General features: G+C 59.3%; 1 protein-coding gene across 7 annotated transcripts in view; it reads right to left on the reverse strand.

Moving 5' to 3' along the window:
* The window catches only part of CIC (capicua transcriptional repressor), a 28,068-nt gene that overhangs the window by 15,834 nt on the left and 432 nt on the right, over nt 1–11,802 (reverse strand). For 6 of the 7 annotated variants that reach the window (XM_009194602.3, XM_009194603.3, XM_009194607.3 and 3 more), the window contains exons 1-2: nt 11,363–11,489; nt 6,153–8,956 (exon numbers count right to left, since the gene is read on the reverse strand). In XM_009194602.3, the coding sequence (XP_009192866.1) occupies nt 6,153–8,946 (2,794 nt within the window). In that variant the 5' untranslated portion in view covers nt 8,947–8,956; nt 11,363–11,489. Of the gene's footprint in view, nt 1–6,152; nt 8,957–11,362; nt 11,490–11,802 lie in introns of those variants that run through there. The other variant, XM_009194601.3, reaches the window with a different exon arrangement.

Below are 11,802 nucleotides of genomic sequence, written 5' to 3' on the forward strand. Positions count from 1 at the left end.
GGCCCTCGCTGGGTGCCAGTCCGCGTCTACGCAACCCCCAGAGCACCTGGTTTCCCCGACTACTTCACAAGAAACAGGCTCAGTGGGGGGACAGCATCTTGCAGCCGGGAGGTGGCACAGCCGGGATTTGAACCCAAATCTATCTGGCTTCACAATCAGCTTTTCCGCCGAAAAAAGGGGACGGGAGTTCCCTGCCCGGTGCCTCGTGGGGAGCGGGAACAGGGGATAGGGTGGGGGTGGAGGAGGCGGCGCGGCGGGCTAGGGTCCAGCCGCCTGCGGTGCAGCCGCTGCCGCCGGTGGTAATGGGAGCCAGACGCCGTCGCCGCCGCTAATGCGCCTCCCTCCCGGCCACTAATGGAGCCATTAATACCCGGGCGCCGGGGGCTCCGGGACGTACCAACCCCTACCCCCCCCCCTGCCGCGCATGCGCGCGCCTGCTGTCCCGCCGCGGCCTGCCGCCAGGAGGCAGCCTGACGCCTCGCAGTTCCTGCTAAGCTGGTGGAGCTGGGGTCTCTTCTACAAAGTCACCAAGACTCATTCCTGCAACTTCACAAGCTCTTCCTCCTCTCCTCCTCTTCTCCAAGCCATCTTCTTACCAACTCCTGCCTTTCCAGGGCGATCTCCAGGGGTCTCTGACACCTAGATCCGACCTTTTCCCTCCCCTGCTCTAAATGCCTTCTTGGCTCTTTACTGGACCGAGTAGAGTCCCAGCTTCTCAGCCTGGCATTCAGGCTGGGCCTGTCGTCCACAGCACCCTTCTGCTAAGCCTGGACTCTGGTGTCAGCTCCAGCCTCAACTAGCCACTCGGAGTTCATGCACTTTCACTCCTCCTGGTCTTTGCTCATGCAGCTGCTTCAGGTGGAATTGCCTTTTCCTTTCTTTGACTACTCTGAAATCTACTCATTCCTCATACTTCAGCTCAAATGTCACCTCCAATGAGAAACCTACCTGATCCTCCCTTATCAGCCTCCATGAACCAGAGTTGTCCCTGCCCCCTGGCTTCCCCAGACTCAGTACCTCCCTAGGCTCATCCTTGCCTGTGCCTGCATCCACATCTGCCTTCCTCACCCACTTGCCCCAGGACTGCTCAGCCCTGGGCCTGGCAGAGGGATGAGGAGGGAGCTGGCTCCTGCTAGTGGAGATAGGGTTCACTGTTTGAGACAAAATGGAAATTATGGTGGGCAGTACCTGGATCTGGGGAGTCAGGAGACCCAGGCTTAACCCCTCTGGCCCCTCTTTTTCCCCACCTGCCCAAGCATAGTTGGTGGGTACTGCCTGGTCTCTGAGGCCCTACCCATTGGGGTGCACTATATCTGAGACTCATTTCAATGAAGCTGGCATCAAATGAAAGGCAAGGGGTAGCGGGGGAGGTAGGGTGACCTGGGTCATGCCCTCTAGCACGTGGGTGGGCACAGAAGCTTCTTTCCTGCCGCCCCCCACAGCCGGATCTCCTAGCTTGGTCCATATAGCCCCTGCCTTCCTGCCTGTCTTGGGAACAGGTGTTTGGATGGTGGATGGGTCTGCAGGATGGATCTCAACACTTCTCAGCAGATTTCAGGGACAGTAGTAGGCAGTTAATTTGTCAAAGAGCATGAGGGGTCTCCCCGGCCTGGACAACCTCCCAACACTCCCCAAGAAGGAAGTAGGAGACCTGGTGCTTGGCAACTGCCCACTGTCTTAAAAGAATAGAACACCTGATATGCACAGGGTGGGGCTGGGAGGCTGGCATGGGGGCAGCAAGTCCATCCAAAGAGTGGGAGTGGGAGGGCCAAAGAGAAGCCAAGGCTGGCCCAGAGACACAGGATGCCAAGACTGGCAGCCAAAACAGAAGGAGGGTGGGCTGAAAGCTCAGACAAGGACTGAAGTCTAGAGACAGACAAACCCAGGAAGACATAGGGAGCCCCCAGACTCAAAGAAGAGTCAGACAGATAGAGGTCCCGAAAGAGACACACGTATCGACCTAGAAATAGAGACCAGAGATAGAGCAAGCCAAGGATAAGACAGACAGACAGAGCCAGACTGCCAGACAGAGGCCCAGGACAAGAAGCAATGCCCGTCAATAAGGGGAAGCCAGGCAGGAAGCTGGGAGCCGGGAGGGAGGCCATACCAGGAATGGGGCTGAGACATCTGGCCTCCTGGACTGGGGCTGCAGGCCCTGGGGCGGGATCCTCTCCTGGGGAGCAGGCGGGAAGAGTCAGAGGGAGGTGGCAACGGCAGCTGGCTGGCCATGCCATGCGCAGAATGTGGAGAATGCCAGCCGCCTGCCCCAGCAAGTCCCCCAGCGGAAGCAAATGCCTGGCTGGGGGCAGGAGCAGGCAGGCTGCCCTGGGCCGCCCCCTCACACCTGCTGCCCTCTGATGGAGGGTCAGGCCCTGGCACGGGCCAGCAGAAGGGACGAAGCCTGCAACCTGACTATACCACTGAACATGGTCTGCCCTATCTGGGCCCCGTGGGGAGAAGGCTGCAAGCTGCCTACCTCCCAAGGGCTTAGGGAGGCCTCTGGGAGAAGAATGAAAGGGCCGGCTGTTCAGGAACCTGAAGGCGGCCTGGATACCTCAGCATGGGTGTTGTTAGGGAGGTGCTCCTCAGAACTGCCAGGACAGGCACTGGACAAGTTATGACGACCAGGTAGCCCCCAGCAAGGGGCCTCCCTTCTCTGATCCTCAGTCTACCCCTGGACAACAGGCCTGGCAATCTGCTTCACAGCATCAGGCAGAGCTGATGAAATGGCCCCAAGCCCGGGGTTAGGCACACAGTCTTCGCACAGTAGAGTAGGTATTATTGTTATCATTGTTATTATTGAAAGTGCTTGAGAGCCTGGGATCTGGAGCCAGACAGTCTGATTTCAAATCCTGGCTCTTGGCAGCTGGGTGCGGTGACTCACGCCTGTAATCCCAGCACTTTGGGAGCCCAAGGTAGAAGGATCACCTGAGGTCAGGAGTTCAAGACTCCTGACCAACATGGTTGGTCCTGGCCAACATGGTGAAACCTCAGCTCTACTAAAAATACAAAAATTAGCCGGGCGTGGTGGCGCACTCCTGTAATCCCAGCTACTCGGGAGGCTGAGGCGGGAGAATTGCTTGAATCCAGGAGGAGGAAGTTGCAGTGAGCCAAGATTGCGCTATTGCACTGCAGCCTGGGCGACAGAGCCAGACTCTGTCTCAAAATCCTGGCTGTCTGGCTTACGCCTGTAATCCCAGCACTTTGGGAGGCTGAGGCAGGCAGATCACCAGGTCAGGAGATCGAGACCATCCTGGCTAACACGGTGAAACCCCGTCTCTACTAAAAATGCAAAAAAAAAATTAGCCAGACGTGGTGGCAGGTGCCTGCAGTCCCAGCTACTTGGGAGGCTGAGGCAGGAGAATGGCGTGAACCTGGGAGGCGGAGCTTGCAGTGAGCCGAGATCGCGCCACTGGACTCCAGCCTCGGCGACAGAGGGAGACTCTGTCTCAAAAAAAAAAAAAAAAAATCCTGGCTCTCTCTTTTCCTAGCTGAGGGACACCGGGCAAGTCACTTAGCCTCTCAGGCTACAGTTTCCTCCTCTGTCCAGTGGAACTAGTAATCATGGTACCAGCCTGGGGCATTGTGAGGATTCAGGGAGTAAAGGCTCAGCAGGACTCACTGAAGTGTGCCAGGCACGTGTATCACCTGTGCTGCTCGGTGAGTTATTATTACCGCCACTTTTGGTGGTGAGAGTCCCACAGTCTGGAGGCTGGGAGATGGCTCAAGGCCCTCATCCTGCCCCTCACTGGCTGGCTGGCCTCAATCAAGACTCTCCTTTTGTCAGGGCCTCACTTTTCCTCATCTAGAAAATGGCAACAAGAGCCCTGCTGGGCCTACTCTGGTAAGCCTCAGCATCCCCTGCACCAGCGCCATCCCTCCCCACTCCACAGCAGGAGTGGCCACATGAAACAATACTGTAGGGGCCACGTTGGGGGCTGTGGGCACATGGAGGGGTGAAGGGTAGGGGAGTGGTTACAGACCCTCTGATTTAGTTTCTTCATTGCCAAAGGGCAGAAACCCCTGCTGTAAAATTTTGTTCCTATCACCTATAACAACAAACGTAAAAAATGTTGGCATCAGGGTGAAACACACGGCTCACAACCTCAGTTCTGTATATGAGCATGAGGGGCAGGCATAGCCCATGTCCCTGTGCCCTGTCCCTAGGGACTGGCCTGGGCTGGAACCCCATAAGGGCAGGGCCAGGCCAGTGTTCCTTCCTGAAAGGGCTCCTGCCCTAGCCCAAGCCACGGTGGCTCCTACCCACATCCACACCCAGCCTCTTTCCTCCCTGGTCTCCCTGCCTCTGGCCTCAGAGACTCAAACATACCCTCCATGGTGCAGCAGTGGTTGAATCTGCTCAAAACCTTCCATGGCTCCCTAGTACCCTCAGGATACATTTCATAATGATCTTACTTAAGGGTCCTCTCTGATCTGACCCTTGCTCACCAATCCAGCCACACATCCCCAACACTCACTCGCCATCTAGAGCCTTTGACTTTGCAGATTCAACATCTTACAAATACCTGCTTTTGCCTTAAGGCCTTTGCACAAACTCTTTCCTCTGCCTGAAGGTCCTTCCTGCCTACCTAGCCGGGCTCACGTCTGCACACCCTTCAGGTCTCAGTTCATAGGCACCTGGCCCTTCTTCCAAGAAGCCTTCCCTGACTTCTCAGACTGGACAGGCATCTTCTCTGGGCTCCCACGGCCTCCTAGGCTTCCTCCACCCCATCTCTGACCACCCCAGACTGTTACTGTCTAGGGAGGGGTCTATCTTTTCCAGAGGCCATGAACCCTGTGTAAATAGGACTGTGTCCTCAACACCATCCAGCACAGGGCCAGGCACAGCACAGGGCCAGGCCCTGAATCAACAGTAGATTAATAAATAAATAAAAATAAATAAGGCCAGGTGCAGTGGCTCACACCTGGAATCCCGGCATTTTGGGAGGCCAAGACTGGAAGATTGCTTGAGCCCAGGAATTCAAGACCAGCCTGGGCAACGTAGTGAGACCCCATCTCTATAAAAGTAAATACATACATACATAAATAAACAAGAAAGAAAGAAATGCTAGGAAGGAGCTTCTGACAGGTCTGTCACCCTCTCTGTGTTGCTCCTACAAGGCCCAGCCTGGCCTTGGTCCCTGGCTGTCCAGCATCATCTCAAAAATGGCACTCTTCTACCCCCAGCCTCAGCTCTCCAGCCACCGTGGCCTTCCATCTTCCCCTCCCAGGCTGTGCTCCTTCCAGCCTCGGCGCTGTCCCGTCACCCTCCTCCCAGGAGGCTCTTCTGCCCCACGGTTGCTGGTTCCCACTCATCCTTCAACTCCTGAATTACACGCCCTGTCCTCAGGGCAGCCAGGCTAGATTCACACCTGGAGGAGTGCCCAGCACACCCCCCGGCTCCCTTCCACGGCACTGACTGTGCCTGTGATGTTTATTGGACACAGTGGTAAAGATGACGGCTCCAGTCCTGGTCCTGCCACCTCCTGGGAAGGACCTGTTAGAGACTCCATCTGCCCATCTGTAATCCAGCACTATGGCCACATGGTCACGGGCCAGCCTGCCTGGGTTTGAGGGCTGCTGCAGGATTTACTAGCCATGTAACCCTGGGCAAGTTATGACCCTGGCCTTAGTTTCCTCTAAACAAGCATAATCATAGCACTCTCCTGTTAGGGTGGTTGTGAAGATAAAATGAGCTAATATTTGAAAAGGGTTTAGAACGGGGGTACATGGTAAGCGCTCTATGAGGTGGATATGAAAATTTGGCAAGTTCACCTACATACAGTGCTTACCATGGCAATGCCCTCACCCGGTCCCCCAAGACATGGAAGCTGTTGCCACAATTATCATTCTCTGTTATCCCATCAGCTCCATGGAGACCTGACTCAGTCCGCGCTCAATAAAGGTTTGCTGACTGATAGACCTCTCGAGACCAGAATCTCTGACAGGAGGCCTCTGGAAACGGTGCCTTGAGCCTTAAAAGTCCATTCCATTCCTGACATGTGAATTCCCACTGCAACATCTGTGCAGAGAGGAGGCCAGCCTCCCCTTGAAGCCCTCCCAAGGTGAGGAGCTCACCTCTCGAGAGTTCAGCTTGCAAGAGGCCCTCTAAGAGGTAAGCTTGGCACAGCCCATCCACTTCCACTTCTTACCTGTTCCAGGCCGGCCCATGATGACTTCCTTCTTGGGGGCAGGGTGGCTGGTATAGCTGCTGGGCACCAAAACGGGCAACAGGGCAGCAGGTGAGGGGTGGAAGGCCACAGGCTGAAAGGGTGAAGAAGCCAGGCCAAAGGTGGGCATCGGCTGGGCCACGGCAGTTGGTGCAGCTGGAGGCACAGTGATGGGCACGGGGGCTGGCAGAGGTGGGGGCAGGCCAGGCTTCCCACTGGCCACCCCAGTGGGCACCGGGGTCTCACGGCAGCCCCGCCCAGGTCCCCCAGCCCGCACCTCACCAGCAGTGCCCACCTCCCCAGGGAATTTGGAGGGCAGTGGCACATCAGGGTTGCGGACAATGACAGGTGAGTCCCGCTGCACGGCAGGCACCCTGCGCACAGAGGGCCCCGGATCCGAGGTCAGGCCGGCAGGCGGGGGCAACAGCAGCAATGGTGAGGGCTGGCGGGAGCGAGAGAAGGGCACAGCAGGGGACACGGCCCGGAAGCCAGCTGGCGTCGAGGGTGTAGATGTGTGGGACACTGAGTCCACACCAGAGTCTAAGCTGTCACTCTTGGGAAAGTCTGGGGCGGCTCCTCCACCCCCTGCGCCAGGGGCCCCCAAGGCCCCTGGGTGCGGCAACAGCTCTGTCTTCCGTCGCCCAGGGCTGATGGGCACGGTGAAGGTCAGGTTGGTCTGGAAGGTGGGTAGGATTCCAGAGGAGTGGCGCTCTCGGGGGGCAGGTGGCGGTGGGTGGGGGCCCAGGTCTGGCGGCGTCAGCACGCCTGCCTTAGGGGTGCTGGCGCTCAGGTGGCGACTGCGGACTGCAGTGCGCTGGATGACTGGCGAGGCATTAATGGGGCTGAAGTTGGCAGGGCGGAAACCAAAGAGTGGCGAGGGTGAGGGTGACGGGGCTGGCGAGAAGGGCGATTGCGTGGAGACGGGTGAGAAGGAGGGCGTGCCTGAGCGCGAGCTGCCCAGCGACACCAGCATCACGGCCGCCTCACACTCGTCGAACTCAAAGCGTGACAAGTCAGCAGGGGCCACCAGGCGTGGCCGTGAGTCTCCACGAGCCGCCACACTGCTGGCCTCACTGTCCCTCGACGTCTCATCACCCCAGTCAAACTCCGTGCTGCCCTCACGGGCTGCCACGGCTGCAGGCCGGCCCGCTCCCCCAGGTCCACTGTCTGCCAGGCCCTCCATCTCTTTGGTTCGCATGGACAGGTGACGTGAGCAGTAGCCTCGCCGCTGTGACTCCTTCATGCAGCCATCTCGCGAGCACAGCCGGCGCCACTGCTTGCCGTTGAACTTCTTTCGTATTCCGCTGGGTGTGCAGACCACATCACCCTTCTTGTACTTCTGCTGGGCCGCTGTCAGTGGTGTGCGGGCCCGGGCTGCCGGTGCGGTCCCCTTTTCCAGGGAGGCCACACTGCTGCTGCGGCTGCCACCCTGGCTCCCCTCCTGGCAGGGCGACGGCTGCTCACCAGGGCGGCCAGGGCCCACAAAGGCTGGAGACTTGGGTGGCGGCGACAGGAGCTGGGGTGGGGGCAGTGGGAGCAGGGCGGGGGTACCCAGCGCTGGAGGGTGCTTCTCCTCACCCTCCTCACAGTGAGTACCCAGGTTGCCACCAAAGCTGATCTTAGAGACCTCAGCGTCCTCGGGCTGTTTGGGGTCCAGGGCAGCAGGGCAGGGTGGCAAGGTGGCCCCAGGCTCCACGTGCTCTTCCTCGGGGCCTGTCGGGGGCTTCCTCAGCATGGTCTCAGGTTCCCAGGGGGAGCGCAGCAGGCGTAGGCTGGAGCGGGCCACCCACACGGCCTCCTCTGGCTCACGGTGCAGTGGCTGTGGGGGCTGCGGGAGGCTGCCTGGTGGGCCTGGCTGGGAGCTGGGGCCAGGGCTGAGACGGACCTTGTAGGCAGCTGGCTTGGTGGCCACCTCCACCACCACACCTTCCCGGTAGGCAGCCACGCCGGGCTCCACACAGGTACAGACAGCTGTACCCACCACCAGGGCACCTGGTGGGGGTGTGGCATCCAAAACTACATCCACACCAGCACCTGGCACCCCCTCGTAGAAAGTCAGGGCTCGGTCACCAGGGAACTGCACACCCAGGTCCTGGCTTCGGCGTACCTGGCGCACCACAGCCGGCAGAAAGAGGCCGTCACCACGCCGGGCCAGCACCCGCTGGGACCGCAACTGCCGCAGGTCATAGCTGCCACTGGTGCTGCTGGGGGGCCAGGGGCCTGGACCACAAGGCTCAGCCGGCTCATCCTCCAGGTCTGCCGAGTGCTCACTGGCTGTGTCAGTGGAGGAGGAGCGAGTGGAGGTGGGTGGCCGTGGAGGCACCCCCAGGCCACTGGCCTCCTCAGGGGTCTGCACCCGCTCTTCAGGGGCCCCAGCCACCCCACTGCTGCCAGCTCCGTGCTCCTCTACATACTTCTTCTTGGGCGCTCGAGACTTGAACGTGGCCGTCTTACGGCTGAGTGAGGGCTCCCAGCGGCCTGCCTCCCCATCCCCTTTGGGGTCCTCAGCTGGGCCTGGAGCTGGGTCGCCAGGGTGCAGCTCCAGTGGAGGACCTTCAGCCCCAGGGCCCCGCTCAGCCTCCTCTTCCTCCCCTTCCTCAGCCTCTTCGGGTCCAGGCTGCGGTTGCGGCTGCTGTGCCTCGTCGTCCTCCTCCTCTGGCTTGTCACCCTCCCCAGCCCCTCGGCGCCTCAGAGCCTTGGCCCTGGTGGCTGGGGGAGACTTGCTGCCACTGCCAGGACCTGAAAGGCCAGTGCATGCCTTCTTCATTGGCTTCATTTTTCTTCACCTGCAGGGTGGGAGAGCAGACAGGGATTATGTGGAGCAACTCAGGAACCGCCCCCAGAGCCAATATACCCTAAGATTTCCCATTTGCTGAGTCTACTGTCTCCATTCCATCCCCAAGGCCTCCTCGCTGGCTGCCCTCAACTCATGTGATACCCCAGTCAGCACCAGGCACAGGCGAGCACCCGAGTCCCCTGAGTATACACACTCTGGCTCCTTGGGGAACATTCACAGACACCTGCTGGCTCTGCAGAGGACACAGAGCACATGCTCTGAACGCCCCAAGGGGACATCAGAAGCACTAACAGTTCACACCTATGGAGCACTCCCTGGGTCCTGAACTCCATGCTAAGCTTGCCTTATTAACCCGTTTCATCCTCACAACAGCCCTAAAAGTAGGTGCTACTATCGGCCTCATTTCACACCTGAGGAAACCGAGCCACAGAAAGATGAGGCAACTTGTCCAAGATCATCCAGGTGGGAAACAGTAGCGCTAGGGTCTGAACCCAGGCTCTCTGGCTCCAGAGTCCGTGCTCCTGACCATTTCAGTGTGCTGCCTGTCACATGATCCAGAGGGCACATTTACTCTCACTGTCGCCATGCAGACAGTACATGCACTCAAACACACACACATGCACAAGCACCAAGTCACAGAAAGGGAGGTAACTGGGCTGTGATATGAGCCTCTCTCCGCCCCCCACCCTCCCTCTGCCACTCTGGGTGGCCTGGCATGGCCAGGCATTGTGGGAAGAAGTGGGCAGCTGAGAGTCCCGAGGGACGGCTGCCCACTCTGTTCTGCACCCCAGGGCTGCCAGGTACAGCCATCTCCCCAGATCCTGGCAGGGAGCAGGCAGGGGCATGTCTGGGGCAAGAGCTCATACCCAGCACTGCCACGGGGCCGTGCATGAGCACACGCACGCGCACAAACACACACACACGCACACACACGCACAGAAGCACGCACACGTCATCACACAGTGGGACACAGAGCTACACCCCAGGGTTTCTCTGTCCCACTGGATGGGAGCCTGCTCCTCCCCCCACAGCACCCAGCGTGATACCCGCAAGCCCAGCCCCTTTCTTCTTGCCTGCATGCATCCCCGCCCTGGCTGGGCTGGCTCTGGCAGGGTGGTTGAGTCGGCCAGCCCCCCGCAAGTCCCCAAATATGCCCTCCAACTCCAAGTGGGGATAAGTGGGATAAGGTCAAAGAAAGCAGGACAAGCCCAACAGGCCAACCTCACCCACTTCCTGAACAGTCATTACTGCCCGCCCCCTTTCGAGCTGCCCTGAGAAAAGACAAGGGGAAAAAACTTTACTCTGAAGTGACTAAGAGAACCTGAGAGACCAAAACGGAGGCCTCTAGGAGGGTTGGGGGACCCAGGACCATAAGCCAAACACAATGAGGGGCAACCCCAACTCAGTCTTCCAGCTACTGGGGGACCCTTGACCTCATGCTCTCTCACTAGGGGCCTGCTCCTCCTGTGGAGCCTGGAGTCCCAGGCCTGCCCTTTCTTGGGCCAGTCCTGGGGTCCTCACAGGCAGAGCCTGGAGGGCACCCCAGGGCTGGCACCCAAGTGCCCAGAAGTTGGGTAGCCATCACCACTTACTACCCACTGACGCACTAGACTACCATATTGGGGACTGAGATCTGGCCCCAGTTTTTTCCAAACACAAACCTTTGCATACCCCACCCAGGGCCTACAACTATGCCGCCTGTACCCCCTAGACCTTGCTGCCTGGCCCAGCCTCTCTTCACCCCAGAGCTGCTTTCTTTCCCCTAGGGCCTACTCTCTTCCTGTCCAGCCCCTCTGAATAACTCCCACCCAAGCCCCAGGGGCCCTCACCTTCCTTAGATTTGAGTAGTAACTCCCGGAACCCAGGCCAGCCCAGGCCCCGGCTCTTTGGGGTCTCATACCCTCTGTTTCTATTAGCCCTCCTGGCACCAGCTTCTCTGCCACTCTCTCTCCCATCCTGTCACCACCTCTATCTCTACCTCTCTGTTAGCATGCCCTAGGCCCCCTCCTGTCACCCCCTCCTTGTCACCCCCATTTATCTCTGTCACCTATTCCTCCCAGTCACTCTCCTGTCAGCCATCTCCGGACCTGTCACCTTCTCTCCCCATCACCTCTCCTTGTCACACTCTCCAACTCTGTCCCCTCCCTCTCCCTGTCACCCTGATCTAGTCCTGTCACCCCTCCATTCCTGTTACCCTTCTTTGCCCACCACCCCCTCCCCCAGTTACCCCTTTTCTGTCAAACCCCCACCACTTCCTCCACTCCCTCCTCCCTTCCCACCATTCCGCCCACCCCTTTCCCCCTGTACCCCCTCCCCGTCCCTGCCACCTGTCCCCTCTAGGCCCCCAGCCCCCCGGACCCCCCTTTCCCGTGTCAGCCCTGGCCCCGCCCCTCACCTTGGGCTCGGCGGGGTTTCGGGGCGGGGGGCCGTGGATCCGGCTCGGTCCGGTCCGGTCCCTCCCCGCCCCCCCTCCGGCTCTCCCTCTCGATTCTCCCTTTTTTTTTTACTCCAACACACAAAATGGTGAATGGACCTGCAACAGCTGGAGCAGCCAGCCAATCAGCGATCACAACCCCGCTGACCGGCGCCAGCCCAGACCAATAGATATCCGCAGCCTGGTCGGCTCCGCCTCTCGACTACGAGCGACGTTCGCGGGGACCAATCGGGGCCATCCGGCAGCGCTAAGGGGCGGGGCCAAAGTCCAAGACCGGCCTCCCTCCGGGACCGACACCAACCTGAGCCTACGACCGCCTGATCTGCCTAGGGCCCTACCCTACAACAAGTGAAGGACACCAGCTGTATCCAATTGCAGGCCGTCTTAGTTCCAAATGACAA

This window comes from Papio anubis, chromosome 20 (genome assembly GCF_008728515.1).
Source record: "Papio anubis isolate 15944 chromosome 20, Panubis1.0, whole genome shotgun sequence".
NCBI lineage: Eukaryota > Metazoa > Chordata > Mammalia > Primates > Cercopithecidae > Papio > Papio anubis.